Source organism: Podarcis liolepis (genome assembly GCF_965112155.1).
Source record: "Podarcis liolepis genome assembly, chromosome: 3".
Lineage (NCBI taxonomy): Eukaryota > Metazoa > Chordata > Lepidosauria > Squamata > Lacertidae > Podarcis > Podarcis liolepis.
Window position 1 is genome coordinate 39753078 of NC_139557.1, and position 19842 is coordinate 39772919.

The 19842-nt window shown below is 44.2% G+C and overlaps 1 protein-coding gene and 1 long non-coding RNA gene across 3 annotated transcripts in view; one reads left to right on the plus strand and one right to left on the minus strand.

Annotated features, from left to right (window-relative positions):
• Positions 1 to 3728: 3728 nt before the first annotated feature.
• Positions 3729 to 4315, minus strand: LOC310704224. Its single transcript, XR_014524658.1, has 2 exons — positions 4220 to 4315; positions 3729 to 4132 (listed from the first exon to the last, which is right to left on the minus strand). It is a non-coding gene; the product is annotated as an uncharacterized lncRNA (long non-coding RNA).
• A 95-nt stretch (positions 4316 to 4410) lies between these two features.
• Positions 4411 to 19842, plus strand: part of KCNQ5 (potassium voltage-gated channel subfamily Q member 5) — a 247978-nt gene continuing 232546 nt past the window's right edge. Inside the window, exon 1 of one of the 2 annotated variants that reach the window (XM_083497362.1) lies at positions 4411 to 6392. In XM_083497362.1, coding sequence (XP_083353488.1) covers positions 6010 to 6392 — 383 coding nt within the window. In that variant the 5' untranslated portion in view covers positions 4411 to 6009. The remainder of the gene's footprint in view (positions 6393 to 19842) is intronic. The other variant, XM_083497365.1, reaches the window with a different exon arrangement.

Genomic DNA, 19842 nt, shown 5'->3' on the forward strand with positions numbered 1-19842 from the left:
TGGGAGGGGACCTTCTCTGTGGCAGCCCCCATAGCGGTAGACCTGGCACCTTCATTGGGCAGCTTTTGGCAAATGCCGAAGACAAACCTCTCAACCTTGGCTTTTGAGACTTGAAATGCATGGTTTCTTTTAGGACCCACCTTATTCCTGTAATTTAAAGTTTCTAAAAACTGTTTAAATTATTGCGTTTTGATGTTTGCAACCTGCCCTGTGTCCTCAGGGTAAATGGCAGGATAATAAATGATAGTAATAATACTAACTAAAGCAGTTCAGTTGCAGTGTAAACAAAAGCTTTAAAGGGGTGTTTGGGGAAGCTGGTGGAAGTGGGACATCTCTAATGTGGAAGGCTGTGCAGCCCTGTTACTATTGCACGAACCATCATAGCCTCCCATGGAGATACATAACATTTCCCAGTAAATATGAGATCTCTCCTCTGTAACTCTTTGAGGACTCCCAGCGAGTCTCAGGAAAGGGTCTGGTGGATTCCAGCAATCAGCCTTTAGGGAGGTCTATTTCACTATTTCTATGGAAGTGAGAGCTGGACCATAAAGAAGGCTGATCGCCGAAGAATTAATGCTTTTGAATTATGGCGCTGGAGGAGACTCTTGAGAGTCCCATGGACTGCAAGAAGATCAAACCTATCCATTCTTAAGGAAATCAGCCCTGAGTGCTCACTGGAAGGACAGATCCTGAAGCTGAGACTCCAATACTTTGGCCACCACATGAGAAGAGAAGACTCCCTAGAAAAGACCCTGATGTTGGGAAAGATGGAGGGCACAAGGAGAAGGGGACGACAGAGGACGAGATGGTTGGATAGTGTTCTTGAAGCTACCAGCATGAGTCTGACCAAACTGCAGGAGGCAGTGGAAGACAGAAGTGCCTGGCGTGCTCTGGTCATGGGGTCATGAAGAGTCGGACACGACTAAACAACAACAACATTTCACCCCTTTAAAGCCACTGAATCCTGGAATGTTCCATATTTTTTCGGACCTACGTGATTTTTATCCCTGGAAAGCTAGCACTCGACTGTGTGCCGTGCATAGCTTCTGACTATTAACTTCCTTGACTTGCTTGAGTCTGTGCTTCCTGCTCTTTTAAATCACCCCTTAAAATGACCTTTTATCTCCCTGCCTCCCCCAGGATGTCTCTTCAGGATTTCTTTATCCCTAGATGCTGGCTAAGATAATGCTAGTAGCATTATCAGATGATGAAAGAGAGAGAGAGAAGTTTTCCCCCCTTAGAATGACACTTGCAAGAACTCTGATCTAGTAACAACAGCCTAATATCCCATCTCTAGCTAGCAAATATGGGCTGGTAGTCTTGCTGCAGGCAAATATTCTGCAGTGACACATAGCAGTACAGGTGCTTGACTCTCTTTTTTCTTTCTTAATCAGGCTTGTTTACAGTTCTGCTGGAGAGGAGGGTGAAGACTTAACGTTCAGAAACTAAATAATGAAAAATGTGACAGAGGGGACTACCTCCAGAATGAAATGGCAGTGTATTGCTGTAGGAGATGGGGTTGTGTTGCCTATTCTCACCCTTTAAACCAGGCATAGGCAAACTCAGCCCTCCAGATGTTTTGGGACTACAGCTCCCATCAACCCTGACCGCTGGTCCTGTTAGCTAGGGATGATCTGGAGGGCCAAGTTTGCCTGTGTCTGCTTTAAACAAAAGGTTTCATTTCATTTCATTTTGTTTATACAACAGCAGCATACAAAATACAAGGTAGTGCAAACAAAAGCAGATTGATATATGTTACAATGAACCCAATGATGTATAAGGTGATGCATTTTCCTCAGTTTTATCACTCCACTACATAACAAACCCCTCTTTTTAAAAAAGGTTGTTTCATTGGCTATCCTCCCTATCCTTTATTAGGTTTGTTAATTTAATCATGTACACCATATCCCAAATCTAAACAGTGGGAGTCCTTATTTTCTTCCTGTTTGCAAAAATCAACATTCTGGCAGCTGTTAGAAAGATGCACCGAATCGTTTACAAATCCAAACAATATGAACAATTTATCTAATGGTAGCTTGTAACCTGTTATTATTTCAATTTCATTTATTATCTCTTACCACAATTTTCTTTAGGGCAACCCCAGAAGATGTGGGCCATGTCTGTATTTATTACTTTGCATTCCCAACACATGCTGTTAGCATAAAACAACAACAAAATGTTTTAAGGACTACATGAAAGCTCCTGGAATGCAACAGAAGGCAGCACACTCAGCCTCTGCAAAATTTTATATGCGTAGGTTCAACACATTTCACAAAGTTATGATGGAAAGGGCTGAGTTGTGTCGCTTGTCACCAAAGGTGTCATAGGTCACTATCTACTGTCATTTCAAAAACTTGCACAATTACATTGCATTATTTGCCCCACCTGTTACGTAAGTGTAAACTGGCAGGGAGGAATATTGCATTTTCCCAGTCAAAATATTGTTTTTTGACAGCTGAGAAATAAGTGATTTGCCTGCAATAGAAGCAGTACTACCTTGAGGAAAGATGTCTCCATCTCTTGTGACAGCTGAGAGCTGTGTAATACTGGACAGAAATAATTGTCTGGAAAGACTCTGTCTGCATTCTAATTCACTCTTTGGTACAGCTTCACTTCAAATGGACATGCTTTAGAACTCTCACTCCCTCATTAGAATGGGGAAATGAGAGCTCTGAAAAATACATGCTCTTAAAAGGAAATTTTTGGGGGATTTTGGGATCGAGTTTTCCACCAGTTGTATATTCCCACCCCCTCACTTAATTACAGATTGTGCTGTTCCATTTGAACCATAGCCCAAATCTGAACGAGAGCTCTAGGAAGTGACCTAACATAAACAAGTGTTTCTCAAACTTTTGAAGGTTGGGACCCCTTTTAAACTTCCTGTGCCCTTTGTTTCCCTTGACCTCTCCCCACCCTGCAAACTCAGATCTGGTTCAGTGGATATTATGAGGTCATATTATGCACTCGTGAGCATGCAGTGTGTAGGTGTTCATGTAAAGAATGAACGATTACTTGGCAAGAGCTTTCACCTGCCCCTCCATCAGCATCCAATGGAGGCTGGCTGGTCTGTTAGGGTGAATGGGACACTCCACACTGATCTCAGTCTACTTTTCGCCAGACATCACCTGCCTGCTTTCTTACTCCCAAACAGTCCAGCGGGTGGCATTGCTTGTCAACTGCCCCACCAACCTCAGTTTGACCTCAGCCAGCCTCTCACCTAATGATTCATCCACACATCAGCTTGTGCCGTGCCTAGAAATCATGGGTCCGAGCGGTTTCCCCCATGCTCCACTCCTTTCCAAAGGAAAACTTGCTTTTAGCGATAGATATGAACAAATGGCAATCTGAGGAAATTTTGGATCCCCCTCCGCACAACTCCTATTAATGAAGCTGCCATTCACACATGCACAGCTGTCTCAAATGTCCATCACCATTCTGAAGTGAAAAATGAATGTAGCTTAAGTTTTCTAGTCAGTTTGAGGAAAAACACATCAAACAGCAGTATTTATCAATAGACTTCAAAACAAGCAGCTGGAGAACACTGGATGCAGAGTAAGCAGTAGTGTGAACATACCCTAAGTGCATTAAAAATATGACACTTTTCCTTCCACACAGGAATGGAACCGAACAGTACAAACCAATGCATTACAGATACAGATGAGGCAGCTAATATGGCTTAATGCATTCTTTGCAAAAGCCAACAAAACAAAACAAAGCACTCCAACAAGTTAAATTTAAAAATGGACATCAAGAGCTTTCTCAATGGGTCCCAGCCCTTTTCCAGTTTACTTTTTATGATCTTGACAATAAAGCAAACAGCACTCAAAGGTGAACACTGAAGAGCGAAGGATCTTACTCTGAAAGAGTGGCAGCGATGACGGAGGTTAGACGTTCAGAGAGGCTCATCATTCTTCCTCCATGCTACACTTGTTGTCACAGCATCATTTCCTGACCTGTTTTCTTTTCAAAGCAAGCTTGCCTGCGTGTAGATGGCAAGGCTGGGTGCAGTTGACATTAGAAATGAATGTCACGCTGAGCTTCAGCAGCAGTATGCAAAAAAGAACAGAGGAAAAAGAAAAAGAAGCTCTAAGCTACAGGAAGAATTCCCATTTTTGCTAGAGAATGGCAAGTGCTGGAAAAGAAGGGGCAGAAACACGATGTAAACGTCGAGAACCTTGAATTGCAACTGGGGTTTCATGGTATTTTACTTGTGCCACACCTGTACTTCTCTGGATTTAAACGACCCACGCAGTTTCCTCCCAGGCCACCTTCCCTTCCTCACGGCTCTGAGGAACTGAGGCGAGGGAGAGACCCAACTTGGCCACAGCCGCCTCGCGCCTAAGTTCCTGGGCGTCACGTGGGAGCGCGTCTCCCGCCAACCGCGCGTCGCGTCGCCTGAGAGCGAGAGAGAGAAGGCGGCCCTGGGGACGCGGTGTTTCTTCTGGCATTGGAGGGGATCTCAGGGAAGGGGCGGGATGCCTCCTCCAGCCCCGAGTCGCCGCCACCTGCTTCTTAAATGCGCGCCACAATGAGCGAGGGAAGAAGCGGCGGCGCTTCTCGCGGGCGCTGCTCCGCGAAGGGAGCCAAAGAAAGGCAGCCGCTACCTTCTTAGCAGCGGAAGCTTCCCTTCGCTCGCTCGCTCCTGTTCACGTCGGGCGGTCCCTCGGGTCCTCTTCCACCCGCAGCTTCGCTTTGCATGTGAGGCCGGGCAAACTTCCTGCAACTTGGCGCGAGTTCGCAAGCGCCGAAGGAGGGCGTCCCTTTCCCGCCTTCCCCGCCCTGGTGGATTTATTTTGCCCTCAGGTCGACGCCGGCTCCGCTCTCTTCCCAAGACGGCGCTGCTTCGTCGTCTCGAGGGAGCTAAGCGAAGCATGCCAAGCTGAAGGGGCGCTTATTGCGCGGCGCGGCGCTCTTAACAAGGGCGAGCAGCAATGAAAGCCCGCCAGAGCGTGAGGCGTTAAAACTTAACAGATGCATGTACAGAGTATGGTGCCTTTCGACGGAGCCGCCGCCGCCGCCAGCAGGAGCTGCTGCTGCTACTGGGCATGACTCTTGAGGCCGCTTTATGACTTTCCGGCGGAGATTTCCTTATGGCGTAATTGCCGTGAGCTGCGCCTCTCACACTGCTGCTCATTTGGCCCAGGAAGCCGAGGGCGCGTCTGGGTGCCTCCTCCGACTTTCTGCTCTCGTCCGTTTTATGTGGCGGCGACTTTCTCTTGCACTTGGACGGAGAGCAACAGCTTGCCCGCCCGAGAAGCGCTCGCCCTGCAAAGTGTGCTGACAAGCCAAGGTGGCAGCGGGAGCCTTGGGCATGAGTTTGCCTCTCTCCGAGGCTGCCCGGCTCCCCCCCCCTCCTGGCCGTCCTTTTCCAATTTCTATAAATCAAGACAGCAGCAGACTTCTCTCTCTCTTTCTCTGGGCTCGCCCCCCCCCCCGCCGTTCCTCTCTCTCTCTCCCTCCCTCCTCCTCCAAAGCAGCAACTCGCTCTCGCTCTCCTCGTGTTATTTGTGGATGCGCCCCTCTCGCTCGCTCGGAAAGCCGAGCGGCGCTCTGTTGCTTCGCAGGCGCTCGCTTTTAATTCCAAAGTTTCATACGGTGTTTTTTTGTTTTTGTTTTAAAGGCGGCATCTGAGGAGGCGAAGCGGTTCGCGGGGGGAAACGAGGCGAGCGAGCCGGAGCTTGAAGAGAGCGGACGCGCCTGAGAGGAGCCGTCGCTTTTTCTCTTCTCCCGCCTCAGAAGCCTCGGCGCTGCCTGCTGCGTGCTGCGTGTGGCAAGGTGGCCCCCACGGCTCTGCCTGCCCCCTTCCTGCTCGGCGGGAGCTGTGGGGAGAGCGCGAGGCTCCTGCAGCCGCCCCAGTCTCTTTTCTCCCGCCTTCTCCTCGTCGCCTCCTCAGCGCCCGGAGGAAGCTGCTCGCCTCCGCCCTCCAGCCAAGCGGGGACCCGCTGCTGCTGCTGCTGCTGCTGCCGGCGCCGCCGCTGCTGCTGCCGCTTTTGCCCCCGCCGTGATGCCATGCCCCGCAGCCACAGCCGAGGAGACGACGAGGGCGGCTCCGCCGGCGGGCTCTGGCTGAAGAGCAGCACGGCGGGGTGTCGCGGCGGCGGGGGCAGCGGCATGAAGGATGTGGAGTCTGGCCGGAGCAGGGTGCTCCTGAACTCGGCGCCCTCGCGAGGGGACGGCTTGCTCCTCTTGGGCACCGGCGGCGGGCTCGGCGGCTTGCGGGAGAGCCGGCGAGGCAAGAAACGAGGAGCCCGGATGAGCCTGCTGGGGAAGCCGCTCTCCTACAGCAGCAACCCGAGCTACCGGCGGAACGCCAAGTACAGGAGGCTGCAAAACTATCTCTACAACGTGCTCGAGAGACCCCGCGGCTGGGCGTTCATCTACCACGCCTTCGTGTGAGTAGTAGCGCCGCGGGACGCGCGCTCAGGGGGCTGTTGATAGGGCCACCTGGGAGGGAGGGGCGCCCACCTGGCCCGTGGGGGGGGGGTTGAGGAGTGCGGTGGGATGTTGCTGGACTACCTTGGCGACGGTTCTGTGCAATGAGCAGCCTTTGCGTGCTGCCCAGATGTGGTGCCGTCTCAAAGTGAGGCATCATCTACTCCCGATGACTTCACTTGGGTTTTTAAATGTCTATTTAAAGCGTTTTGTTTTGTTTTGTTAGCCCACTCTTGTAAGGAAAAACAAAAGCTGGTTGCACCTAAAACATTCTCCATATACATTTTGTCGCTCTTTGGGTTCTTCTCACACATCATGCCCTTAAAAGCTCCCTGTCCACACTTGTGGATGCCTTTCATTTGAGGTAGAAAACTGGACAGAGAAACATGAAAGCCAATTGCACACCCTAGCCGGCTTCCAAATCACGGCACAAAAACTGCAACAAATAACCAACGATGTAAGACTTTACACACTTACCTGGAAGCAAGTCTGTTGAATGCAGAGTGGCTTACTTCCAAGGAAGACATACATGTGAGCAGGCTGTATGCGTCATGTGTGAAAGTGCCCTTAGAGAGCCTGCTTTAATCCCTTCTAATTGTGCTTATAGTAGAAGGATGGACAGCCTCACTTAAATGACTGTGCTTGCGAAAACCTGAAGGTGAAAGTTAAGGTGGGGACCAGTTCTTTCAGGTTAATTGATATGTGATGATACCAGATGTTGCGTAGTTGAAAATATGCGACACACGGCAATATTTTCTGGCACTGCCAGGTTCACTGGCAGGGGGCAAATGAGGGTCTGAATTGATATGTTCTGAGGTGCACAGGCTCTTCCCTTTTAAGAAGTGCTGAAAGGTGCAATAGGCGACAAGATCCTAAATATGGCGTGTAATGCCTTAAGGCAGAACAAACAGAACTTTTTCGGAATGTTGGGGTGGAAAGGTAGGACATACTGGTTCTCTATAATGCAGAGGGAGGAACCAATAATAAGGCACGCATGCTGCAAATGAGTCCAAAGGGGAGAAATCTGAAGTGATTTAAGAATGATCCATAATGGATTTGTGGAATGGCTCTAGGAAAGCAGTTTTCCATTGGAAATTGTGGAGTTATAGAATGGCTGTAAAATCCATAACTATGACAAAAGCAACCATATAAGCTATTAAGGGAGGTTCTGAGGAAAAAGAAAGACTGTGTTTAAAAACTATGTTCTTACTGTCATTATGCAGCACTCTAATTGCGCACACTTCTTTTCATTTACAAGAATAGCACTTACATAGAACATCCAAGTATTCAAAGTACCATCAAGGTTTCAATAGCCCTGTAAAGTAGGCCACTATTACTTTCCCCATTTTGCAGACTGGGGTCTGAGGCCGAAAGAATAGTGCTGAATACTTCTATATTGCACTTGAACTTTCAAGTGTTCAAAGCACTTCACATGCATTATCTGGTTGTAATCCTTACACAGTCCTTAGCAGTGAGGTGAATATTATTGTATTGCAGGTGAGGGTGGTGTTACTGAGGTTTGCCTGAGGCCATCTTGCAAGTTCATGGACCACACACTTACAGATTAGCAGTGCAGTCTTCTAGCCACTATGCCCCATCAGTTCTCATAACAGTGCTTGCATAAAGCTACCTAGCTGGTTAATGGCCAAGATGTGATTTGAATTATGGATTTCCCAGGTCATAACAGTTCACTTTCTTATACATTGCATTACATGATTTCTGCATCTCCATTGAAGTCAGTTTTCCATTCTGTGCAACAGGGTTAGGGGTGAGCAGTGAGATAGCTGGATTTGCATATGATATCTACAAGATAAAACCGAGCAGTGAAATGGCAAATGTGATTCAGTAGAAACAAGTGTAAAGTGATTTGTGTTGAGGCAAAACATGCCCCCCTCCGTAAACATATATACTCATGGGGACTGAACTGCGTGTAATTGACCAGGAATGAAACCTTGGGATTGTAGTGGATAGCTCGATAAAGATATTGACCCAGTATGTGGCAGCCATGGAGAAAGGCAAATTGTGTGCTACGGATCATTATGAAAGGAATTGGAAATAAAACTTCCAATATTATAATGTCTTTATACAAATCTGTTGTGTGGTTGCACATGCAATACTGTGCTATAAATCTGGTCACCTCATTTCGAAAAGGATATTGTGGAACTGGGAAGGAGTCAGAAAAGGGCAAGGAGGCAAGTTACAACATTAAGGACTTTTTCGTTTAGAGAAAGGGCAAGTAAAGGGGGAACATGATTGAGGTGTATGCAATTATGTGTGGTGTGGATAAAGTGAATAGAGAAAAGCTTTTCTCCCTTGCTCATGACATTATAACTCGGGGACATCCAGTTGAGCTGAAACTTGGAAGATTCAGGAGAATCAAAATAAAATACTTCTTCATGCTGTCACACAACACATAGTTCAGCAATGGAATTGGTCCTGCAGGAACTAGCGGTGGCCACCAACTTGGGTGGCTTCAAAAGAAGATTAGGCAAATTAATGGAGGGTAAGGCTATCAATGGCTGCTAGCTATGATGTTTATGTTCTGCTTCCACTGTCTGAGACAGTATTGCTCTGAAAGCCAATTGTTTTACGGTTGCTTCAGAAAGTGGCAGAAAGCAGTTAGGCGGAATAGCTGCTTTTTGCTTTTGAAATGTGTTGGGCCTGGACCGTGAACTTGCAGGCTTTTGTAGAGCAACTGAGAAACCAAAGAATTGCACCAGCCAACAATATCAGCAGGTGTTATAAACGTTATTTCTGATCTTTGAATTCACCTAAAGTATTTTAATATCCAGCTCTTTCTTAAACTCTTGTCAGGATGAACAGCTAAGAGTGTGCTAGGTAGCATACAACCCTTTGGAAGAACAGACTTAGTCCTATATCCCCTGATAACAGGACATAACAGAGTTCTTAGGTCTTTTTAATCTCAATTTGCATCTGTGTGTGCAAAGAAAGGCATCCCCTAGCCCAGTGCAGCAAACTAACCACCTTATAACTAGATGCATGCACTGATTACAAGACTCAGTTTGGACCCCAATTTGGTGGTTATAAAACAGCCTGATCTAGCTCTGACCCAATTGGAGGGTGTATATAACTTAATTTATCTGTTGTCAGAATTAGGTGAAGTTTACAAGAACGGTTGCCCCTTCTGAGGGCATGAATCCTTCCAAAATTCAGAAGGGTAGTTGTTGCAGTTTTGGAATCTGCTCCATTTTTCCTTTTGACAGAAGTGAGGGCCTTTCCACACTTACTTTTCATAGTAGTGTAGTTGCTGTTTGATCTGTGTGTTTTTTTAAAAGTGAATTTGGAGCAGAGCATCTGCACCTGCAGTCAGTTGTAACGGTATATGGGAGACTAAGTGCAGTTTTTCCTGTCCACACCAATGGCTGGCTGTACCTGCTTACCTTTTGGCTCTAGTACACTTCCATTGCTAGTTTTTGTTTTTTTAATTTTTTAAAAAAATTTCAACACAATAATTTTAACAAAAATACATCACCCACATTGTTCCCCCCTCCCCTCCCCCCAAAACAGAAAACCCAACCTCCCACCCCACCCCTCGTACTTCCCTCAGCTCCTTTCTCTGGTTTCTCAACACATCTTTCTGTCTGCATGTAGCAAAATTGTAACGATCCTCAAATTATCTATCTATATATTACAATAAAGTTTGTGAATGTTTATTCAAAACCTGCCAAAGAGTCCAGTTCATTTTGTTGCTTCTTCAAGTATTTTGTAAAAGGTTCCCATTCATCTTTAAAATCACAGTTATCCTTGTCATGTAGTTTGTGTGTCAGTTTTGCCAATTCCGCATAGTCCATCAGTTTTTCTTGCCACAGTTCTTTCGTCGGGATTTCCTCATTATTCCATCCATGTGCTATTAAGACTCTTGCCGCCGTTGTCCATTGCTGGTTTTTGAATCCATGTGCACATGACTTTAGCCGCAATCCAAAGGTAGTCTGTAGTTTCTTACGAAATACTGCTATTTGGTGTGTCCTCTTCCAAGCCATCATTGATCTGACTGTAGCCTAGTTGAATTCATAGTAAAGTCCAGGTGTGTACATTTGAGATGCTGACCAGTTGACAGTGCGCACAAGCAGCACCCTCCCTTCCCCACATGCCTTTTGCCACACACCACTCCCTCTCTGTACAAGATGGCGTCAGTTGCACCCAGCACTACCACTCTCCAGAAAAAAAGTTTGTGGCTTAAAGCAAAATGTTGCAAGCGGGGAAAGGACATAGATTTTGTCTTTGTCCTTTGGGGAGACAGGTATTCAAATTGCTGTGAGCCACAACAGCCATGAGCATTTGTGACACAGCATCATCGGATTAAAGGCGGGGTGGGGGGCAGGCGGGTTTGTTTTTGCAGAACTCGGGAACATCATCCCCCCCCAATAAGTTGTTTATTATTATTTTCAGCCAGAATTGGATGAAATTTGCAGACAGAGTTTCCCCCTCTGAGATAATGATACCTGCTAAATTTCAGAAGGATTGCTGTTTTTCAAGGTGTGTACACAAGGAATCAGTCTACCTTTGTATTTTGTGGCCAAGTTACCTGAAAATTGCAGACATGAGGAATTAGCTTCTGGGTAAGAATTTGCCACATTGCAGAGACATAGGTCCAGGGAGTTTTGTGCCAGGAACCTTTAAAGTTGATTTTGGAGTGGAAAGAACTAAAAAGGGTTCACTTTCCATGTAAAATCACCCCCCCTGGTTGCATGGTAGGCCTTTCAATTACCAAAGAGAGTTCTCTCTCCCTCCCTCTCTGTCCTGGCGTCTTCCTTTAGCTTAGAGGCAGAAGTGGCTGGTGGGCTGCTGTGCTATTGCTCTCCTGGCTTCCAGGTACAATGGGTGGCTGTCACTTGGTGTGGCACCTGGCAGTGTTGGATTGGCTCCACCGCTACTCACCATTGCAAGCCCCTCACGCCTTCCCTCTCAGTAAGCGGCAATGACCCACTGTGTTGGGAAGCTGGGAGAGCAATGGTTCCCTCCCTGCTCCTTCCTCTATTGCTTAGAGATATACCTTGGAAAGCTGGTATCCCTCCACAAAGTACTGGAATTGGAGAGCACCAGTAAAATAATTCCTTCCTTTTACAAGCTAGACCTGTCAATCACAGTGGAGCTCTTCCTCCACACCCTCTCTTCACTCTAGGTTTTGCTCACCCTTCCCCTATCATCCCACTATAGTGGTACCTCGGGTTACAGACGCTTCAGGTTACAGACTCCACTAACCCAGAAATATTACCTCGGGTTAAGAACTTTGCTTCAAGATGAGAACAGAAATTGTGCTCCGGCGGTGCGGCAGCAGCAGGAGGCCCCATTAGCTAAAGTGGTGCTTCGGGTTAAGAACAGTTTCAGGTTAAGAACAGACCTCCGACGAATTAAGTACTTAGACCTCAGACAAATTAAGTACTTAACCCAAGGTACCACTGTATAGAATAATGGTAAGTTTGGAGAATTGCTTTTGATTTCAGCAGATACATTTTTTGTTGTTGCCTGGATCATTGAAATGCCACAAAGAATCCCTATTTCACTCTTACCTGGCTTGTAGGATCCTGCTTTGTTTACTTAAGGCATTCAGCTTTAGCTAAAAAGTATCTCAGATGTACTTGGAAAAATCATTACTGTAGTAGCGTGCTGCCTGCCCTCAGGCTTACAATCTAAACAGACACAATACATAAGGAAAAAGGAAGGAGAAGGGGAAAGGCTTTGCCTCTGACAAGCCCAAACACCTCAGAGACATCCTGCATTAACTCGGGATTTGTGATATTCCTGAATTATATGCAAACCTCAATTTATAACACTTTCTCCAAAGGAACTTTTTATGTAAGAGATCTGTAGGTTGGGAGTGTTGCAGATTTCCTTCCTTCAATTCTGTTGTTGTTGTTGTTTAGTCGTTTAGTCGTGTCCGACTCTTCATGACCCCATGGACCAGAGCACGCCAGGCACTCCTGTCTTCCACTGCCTCCCGCAGTTTGATCAGACTCATGTTTGTAGCTTCGAGAACACTGTCCAACCATCTCGTCCTTTGTCGTCCCCTTCTCCTTGTGCCCTCCATCTTTCCCAACATCAGGGAGCCTTCTCTTCTCATGAGGTGGCCAAAGTATTGGAGCCTCAGCTTCACGATCTGTCCATCCAGTGAGCACTCAGGGCTGATTTCCTTAAGAATGGATACGTTTGATCTTCTTGCAGCCCATGGGACTCTCAAGAGTTTCCTCCAGCCTCATAATTCAAAAGCATCAATTCTTCGGTGATCAGCCTTCTTTATGGTCCAGCTCTCACTTCCATACATCACTACTGGGAAAACCATGGCTTTAACTATACGGACCTTTGTTGGCAAGGTGATGTCTCTGCTTTTTAAGATGCTGTCTAGGTTTGCCATCGCCTTTCTCCCAAGGAGCTGGCGTCTTTTAATTTCGTGACTGCTGTCACCATCTGCAGTGATCATGGAGCCCAAGAAAGTAAAATCTCTCACTGCCTCCATTTCTTCTCCTTCTATTTGCCAGGAGATGATGGGTGAAGGTTTATTGTGATTATCCTATCTGACAATTTCTAACATTAGCCATAGGTAAAGGGACCCCTGACCTTTAGGTCCAGTCATGGCTGACTCTGGGGTTGTGGCGCTCATCTCGCTTTACTGGCTGAGGGAGCTGGTGACGTGCTTTCAAACTGCTAGGTGGGCAGGAGCAGGGACTGAGCAACGGGAGCTCACCCCATCACGGGGATTCGAACCGCTGACCTTCTGATTGGCAAGTCCTAGGCTCTGTGGTTTAACCCACAGCGCCACCCGCGTCCTAACATTAGCCATAGGTTATTCCATTATCCTAGTGTTGGCATTTGGCTTCTGGGTTGGATGCGTGGGTCGTTATTCTTCTAGGTCCCTTCTGCCTGGAATGGTATAACATGTTCTATCTTTTTTGTGCTTAATGTCGACTGTCGAATGTGTGATCTGTGTGATCCATCTATATATATTTGGCTCAACTGTCAGACAGAGCACTGACAATCTGAAGTATTCTGAAGTTAGGAACTTGATTATGTATAGGGTATCAATATAGTTGTTAGCCCTTCGGAACAAAGCTCAGGAACACGTGAAAGAGGAGTTTTGCAAGGTATTTTGAAAGCTAATTCACAGCTTCATTTAGGGATCAATTTTATGGAGTCTGGCTTGGTATCATCCGTAGGGCAAAAAGGAAAAAACAGGAAGAGCAGAAAAGATCTAATTGAGAGAATGATCAGAAGCAAATGTTTTCCCCTCCCTTGGGCTTCGAATATCTCTGAATGAGTATATTGCATCTCTGGCGCATCCATTCATTCACTTAGATTCATGTTTGCTTGTTCACTCAGTCTCCTGTAACAGTTTTGTCTCCTTGGTTATTTTTAGATACTTTATTCATGGTTTCTCAATGAATGCACATTAAAAACAGTATAAACATTTGTTGGGGCAGTCAGCAGATTGCATGGGTTTTCAAGGTGCGCCCCCCCCCCCCCCGAATTCTCAATTTCAGTAGCTTTTGTTTATTGTATAAATCTTACTTGCTTAGATTTTGCTTGGAAAGTAGCTTTTTAAACTTTTGAATTGATTGAAAGGTACTTAGGGAAAAATAAATGTATAGAGAGAGAGACGCTAGGCTCTAAAACTCTCATTAAAGATTGAGAGGACTGTTTAAATGTCTTTAAAAGATAAGGAAAAGTCCTAGCAAATATCCAAATTTTGGATATTTGCAAACTGAAGAATTAGTTTTTGCTGTCTGTTCCTCATATGTTTCCTTCACTGGACTTTCAACAAAATACTTTATTCCCCTGATGATGAATACATCACCTGTTGTGACAAATTGTTTTTGATCATTAAGAGCTTGAATAGCACCCGCCTGGATTACACAGTTGTAATTCAACATATGAGTCCCTCAATAATGGTAGTAATTACTAAACACAGTTTTACTGTAATATACTAATCAAACTTTTATTACTCAACAAATCAGTCTTAAGATACCTAAGGAGATTTGCATTATTCTGTACACTCAGTTGCAAGCCTGTGGCTGTTTATTCAGGAGTAGGTTCCACTGAGCAACCTCAGAGCACAATTTAATAGACGCTTAAGTAGGAATTTACCTACCTATTGCAGGTATCTAGAGCACCCAGGGGTCCCAGAGTGGATTATATATTCACTAAAAGTCGTAATGAATAGTGTGTTTAAATCTGAAACAATGAAACATCAACCACCTGAACATCAGAATTGTCAACAGAATTGAGATGGTGGCAGGAACAAAAGTAAAACAGTCTTAAAATCAACACCTCACTCCATCGCTTGACAAAGAGGTGCACCTTTCAATAAAATGAAAGTTATGCTGAAGTAGGACAGGACTTGAAGGGGAGGGCCCTTCAGGGTTGGAGTTTATCCTTCAGTTCCTAACCTTACAGTGAAGCCCATGATATTACCCCCGAAGTTCAATTTGTTCTGTGAGTAGTTGTGATTGAATTTTGAAGATGGATATGTATTCCCTTTGTGGAATATTGGGTTACCACTGCAAAGATACAACTGCTTTGTATGGTTGTTTTAAAAATAGCCTTTTTAGTGAATACATGCGAAGGATGGATTTATATCAAGTTTCAGGGATGTACATGCTATACTGTAGTGACCAGTAACATCTTCTAGGGATGCTGTATTTACTGGGAATGTAGAATAAGATGTGACTTATGGAAGTTGGTATCTATATGTTAATTAGTGTTTCTAGCAGTTTCAATAAAAATTTATGCAATTTTTTTTGTCACCTTTCATGATTTTCTTCTGTTGGACTATAACGCTCCAAAAGTGAGATGGTGAGGTAGCTTGGAGGAATGCCAAGAAAGCAGGGTTTTTGCTACTGTTATTTGTGAGTGTGATTCAAATATGAGCCTGGCTGAAAATAAATCTGACAATGTTAAATCTATTAAAATATAAATTCCCAGATTAATGAAGTCATGACACAGCAGCGGCACTGTAAACAATGACGACTGCCAGCTACCTTTAGATAATTGCCTGCATGGGATGAGTGCTGCAGCTTTAATTTTTAATTGCAAATGGCAGTTTTGGCAACTGAAAATATTCTATGGTTTTCCCCCCTGGAGCAAACTTATATGGAAATTCTTGAAAAATGATTGTGGTACAGATGCACCAATCGTTCCAATGCATATCAGCTTCTCTCAGTCTTTGAAAATAGTTGCCATTCAATGTTGTTGTCTTTTCTAACTGGTTAACTTTAATTTGAAGCTTTGTTCCATGAAAATTTTGCAGGCTGTGTTCTCCTGCATGAAGTTACTGACATAGACTCAGATAGTTTGATTTCTCTAGAATCAAAAGAGTTGAGTATAGAGGAAGCAGCAAGATGAAAGGAGACAATTTATGTCTCTTCTTTAGCCCTCAAAAAGAGTCCACAAAATCAGACCAGATGGTACATTGGATGCCTCATCAAGACCTTTCAGAACAACTTGTATGATTTGGTTGGATACTAGTCATAATGAATATGCTAGTTACTTGTAGTTCATCATGATTGGGATACTGCTGAATAGCTTGGGTATCAAAGTATAAATCAGCTGGCTATATGGTGGTAGGCAGAGGGATCAATATTTTACATGAGAAATGAAAGTATAGCCAAAAAATATTTTAAGTGTTTTTTCCCTGTGTACTGCACACTTTGTCCCTTCACATTATAAGAGAGATCTGGGAAACAACAGCTAATTACAGCCTAACGAATCATCAGTGCTATTTTTCTAGAAAAAAACGGTGCTGGAACTCACTATGAACACCTTCATTCTCTTAGAATAGCAATGGGGCCCACCTGAGAGGTTCCAGTGAGTTCTGACTGAAAAAAGCCCTGCAAATCATTAAAACATAAGCTGCAAGTTTAGCACCATCACAAGAGATCTTTTTCTCACAAATGCATTGCTTTAGTACTTCATTGCTCTTGTTTTGAAACTAAATTAAGGACCATCATGAGCTGGAACAATGACTCACATTTTTCTCAGTGTAATTTAGTATGAATTTTCTCCAAAATTCACCTTAATAAATATTAGCACATAAAAAGGCAAGAGGAATTTTTTGTCGTTTTAAGACAAAAATTGCTATCTTCATGTGTTTTTATAATATGCAAGTCATGTGAGACAGAAATGAACACTTCTTACTTGATTGTTTTTCAACTGCGTATTACAGTAGTTTATTTTTCCTACCACATTATCCTTTGGGGCTAATTATCTCTTTCCACCACGGTTAATGAGAGTTTTGCCATTTTGTGTAATAGCAACAGGACCCTTCCTGTTCTGTCCATCTGAAACAGCTAAACTGCAGAGGAAATGGTTGAGTGAGGGGAAATGCATTGCTAAATCTAAGTTTTAAACAGTGGCATTTAAATGTAGAGCTATTAAAATAATATGTGGTTTGTAAAAAAGAAAGAAAGAATCCCTCCCCCTTTGCTTTACCTTCCCTTTGAATCTAAGCTGGAGCCAGCTCAGAAGAAAGTCACTGTTGTCTGGGAAGTGCCTAAGTCTAGCATAGGGGCTCAGGCAAGTCTCCTGTGGGTGGGAAAAATTGGGTTCTTTCTTTATTTGCTCAGCACTGCCACTGCTCATCTTCATCCTTTATCCCCTCTTCACCTCTTCTCTTCCCCCTCACTCAACCCTCTCTCACCCATTTTGTGTCCACTGCTCACTCCCAAAGCAGCTGGCCAGGGCAGGAACTCACCCGTGTCTTTTCAGGGGAGGAAGTTTTACTGGAGAATCAGGTCCACATGTCCTCCCTGTGTTTCACCTTCCACTGAACAGCCTCCCTTAAAACTTCCAACGGAGCAAGGAAATTTGTGCGTGAAAGTTCCACCACTACTGCCCTTTCAAAGTCAGTTCTCCATGGTAAGACTCAGGCTGAATGGAAGAGTGATGGATTGCTAGCTTCCTCTTAGCATAACAGCAAGCTCTGACAACCAAGAGTTTGTATCTTCACATGGTGCTCAGTTTTACCATGGCTCAGTGGCAGTTAAGGACAATGCATATGATGTGTGCAGACTTTGGGTCTTATCCAGTGCTCTGAATGCATAGATCTACTGGCACAATGGGACTTCTATCTCCTCTCTTTCCTCTGCACTCTCCAAATATGCTCCAGAGCATTCCCACACCCTCCTGATCTGATTTTGAGGGGATGCAGGGAGCGGAAGAGAACAGGAGAAGAAGAGGAAGTTCTGTTACCTACGCATAGATGCCTGTTAGGCCAGTAAACTAACTGTCTCTAGTGGTTTGGAAGGAGCTTGTTGGATGAGTGATGGGCAGTTGTGTGTGTTTTTAAACATATTACAAGAAATACCACCGCTTGCCCTTTTCTTGCTTGGTTTGGGTTCCCAGTACACCCATGAAACCCTGTTTCAAAATAAGGGAGTGATTTGAAAATGTTGACCATTTATTATGCCTGTGAGCAATTGTGGAGAAATTATAGATTTTGCTATATTTTTTGTCATATCCTGCAACTTTTCATAGCCTTAGATACACGGCAACCTTGAGATATTAGTATGAATTTATGCCTAGGGCAAAACACTACTGGAATATTATCACCTTCTTGAAGTGTCTGAAAAACAATGAAATACGAATAAAGAGTGGACACAATCCAGCATGCAGTAAAGGTCTGTAGCTATGCATGTGTTTAACAGTGTATTCCTGTGTTTACTGAGAAGTACGTCCCACCGTGTTCCTGAGTAGGCATCGTAAAGCATGCATAGGATTGATTGCATGGAAATCTCCTATTGATACCAATCAGAATTTAAAATGTTTAATGCTGGCTGGATGAATTGCGCAAATGGGCTTATAGTTCACGTGGGATGCTTTGTTATCACACTGCTATAGATAAAATATGATGTCTCAAAATACTCGACATAGTTTGTCAAAGCACCATATTTAGGTTTGCATACAAATATACCATACTTAGATGTGCATTGAGTCCCATTGATTCTCCCATCCATATACTGACCAGAGCCAGATAATATGCTGAGCTTCAGCAAGCCAGCACCATTGTTTGGCACCTTGACCATGCTCTGTGTCAGCCCACATGGATCATTTGCAAATGAATATTTTTCTAATGTAAGGATGGTGCAACTACTATCAAAAAATTAATATTAGCTACCTTTTAGTACAGTTTTGATGCCACGAGTTAAGTACTAGAACCTGGAAACAGAAACAATTAATATGTGTATAGCATTAGCCATGATTTTCCTAACAGTCAAGTTGTAGGATCCTGGGTGTTTCAGGACATCTGCAATTTCCTTTGTAGCCGCTAACTTGTTTTGTTATTAAACAAGAAAGCAAAATCCTAGTGCTTTGCAAAGTACAATTAACAAACAGATGGCACTTATTAAAGTCATGATTCATGTATTAATTCCATTAGGAATAAAAAGACCAGCCTATACCTGTTTTTTTCCTTTTTTTAATTCATGCAGGGCACCTTTTCACCTTGGCTTCCATCCTTTGCTTGATACAGCATGTCTTTCATTTCTGAGTTGTTTAAAATATAAATAAACCCAATGAATTTGGGAATAGAGAATGGGCTGATTGTCTCCTAGTTGGAAAAAAGAAGGTTGGGGAATGTACATTTCACATTCTTGACCTGAAGCTCCTATCCGTAGAGTCCAAATATATGCACTACACCCATTTCTAACTCTCTGGATGTCTGCATGACTCCATTCTTGAATGGACATCATTTATATTAACTGTGACTGAGAGCAGCCAAAGCAATTGCCAGAGTTCAAATGCCACTTTGATTAATAGGCAACTGTATATTCTTAATGCAAACAGTGTACCAATTCTGCCATGTTGAAAGAGGGGTTGAACAACAATTAAGAATCAATGCACATGTACACGACTGGATCAATTATGAAATATCTTAACTTTTTTTAAAAGCAGCTTTGTCAGTGCACTAAATGGGTGCCCAGTTTCCCTAATCCTAAAGATGCTTGTTGAGCTACAAACGGGTGCCTATGCAGTATGGAACAGGGTTCAATGATACAGGCAGCCTGGCTAATCTGGGCAATGAGGTATGGCTTTGCCTGCTAATTGCACAGCAGCTACTTGGGCCTCCCCTTTACCCTAAATGATATTGCTTTCTTTCTTCTAGAAACTGAAGAAGGCAAGGAAATAGAGACATTTTGGACCACACTGCAAAGGCAGGGTTTTTGCCTCTGTGAGAAAACTGGAAATCTTGTCTCTTTAAGAGGGGTCAGAGAGGGGGAAATGCAAATGTGTTTTTTGGGAAGGAAGCATGAAAATTAATACAACTGAGCCAGGTTCAAGGTTCTTGTTTACAAAGAACCTTACAAAGCCCTGGTTACAAACTTAGCTCCAGAGTACTTTAAGGTGTACCTGAACCCTAGCATCACAGCTCGATGAATGATATCATGAATGATATCATCT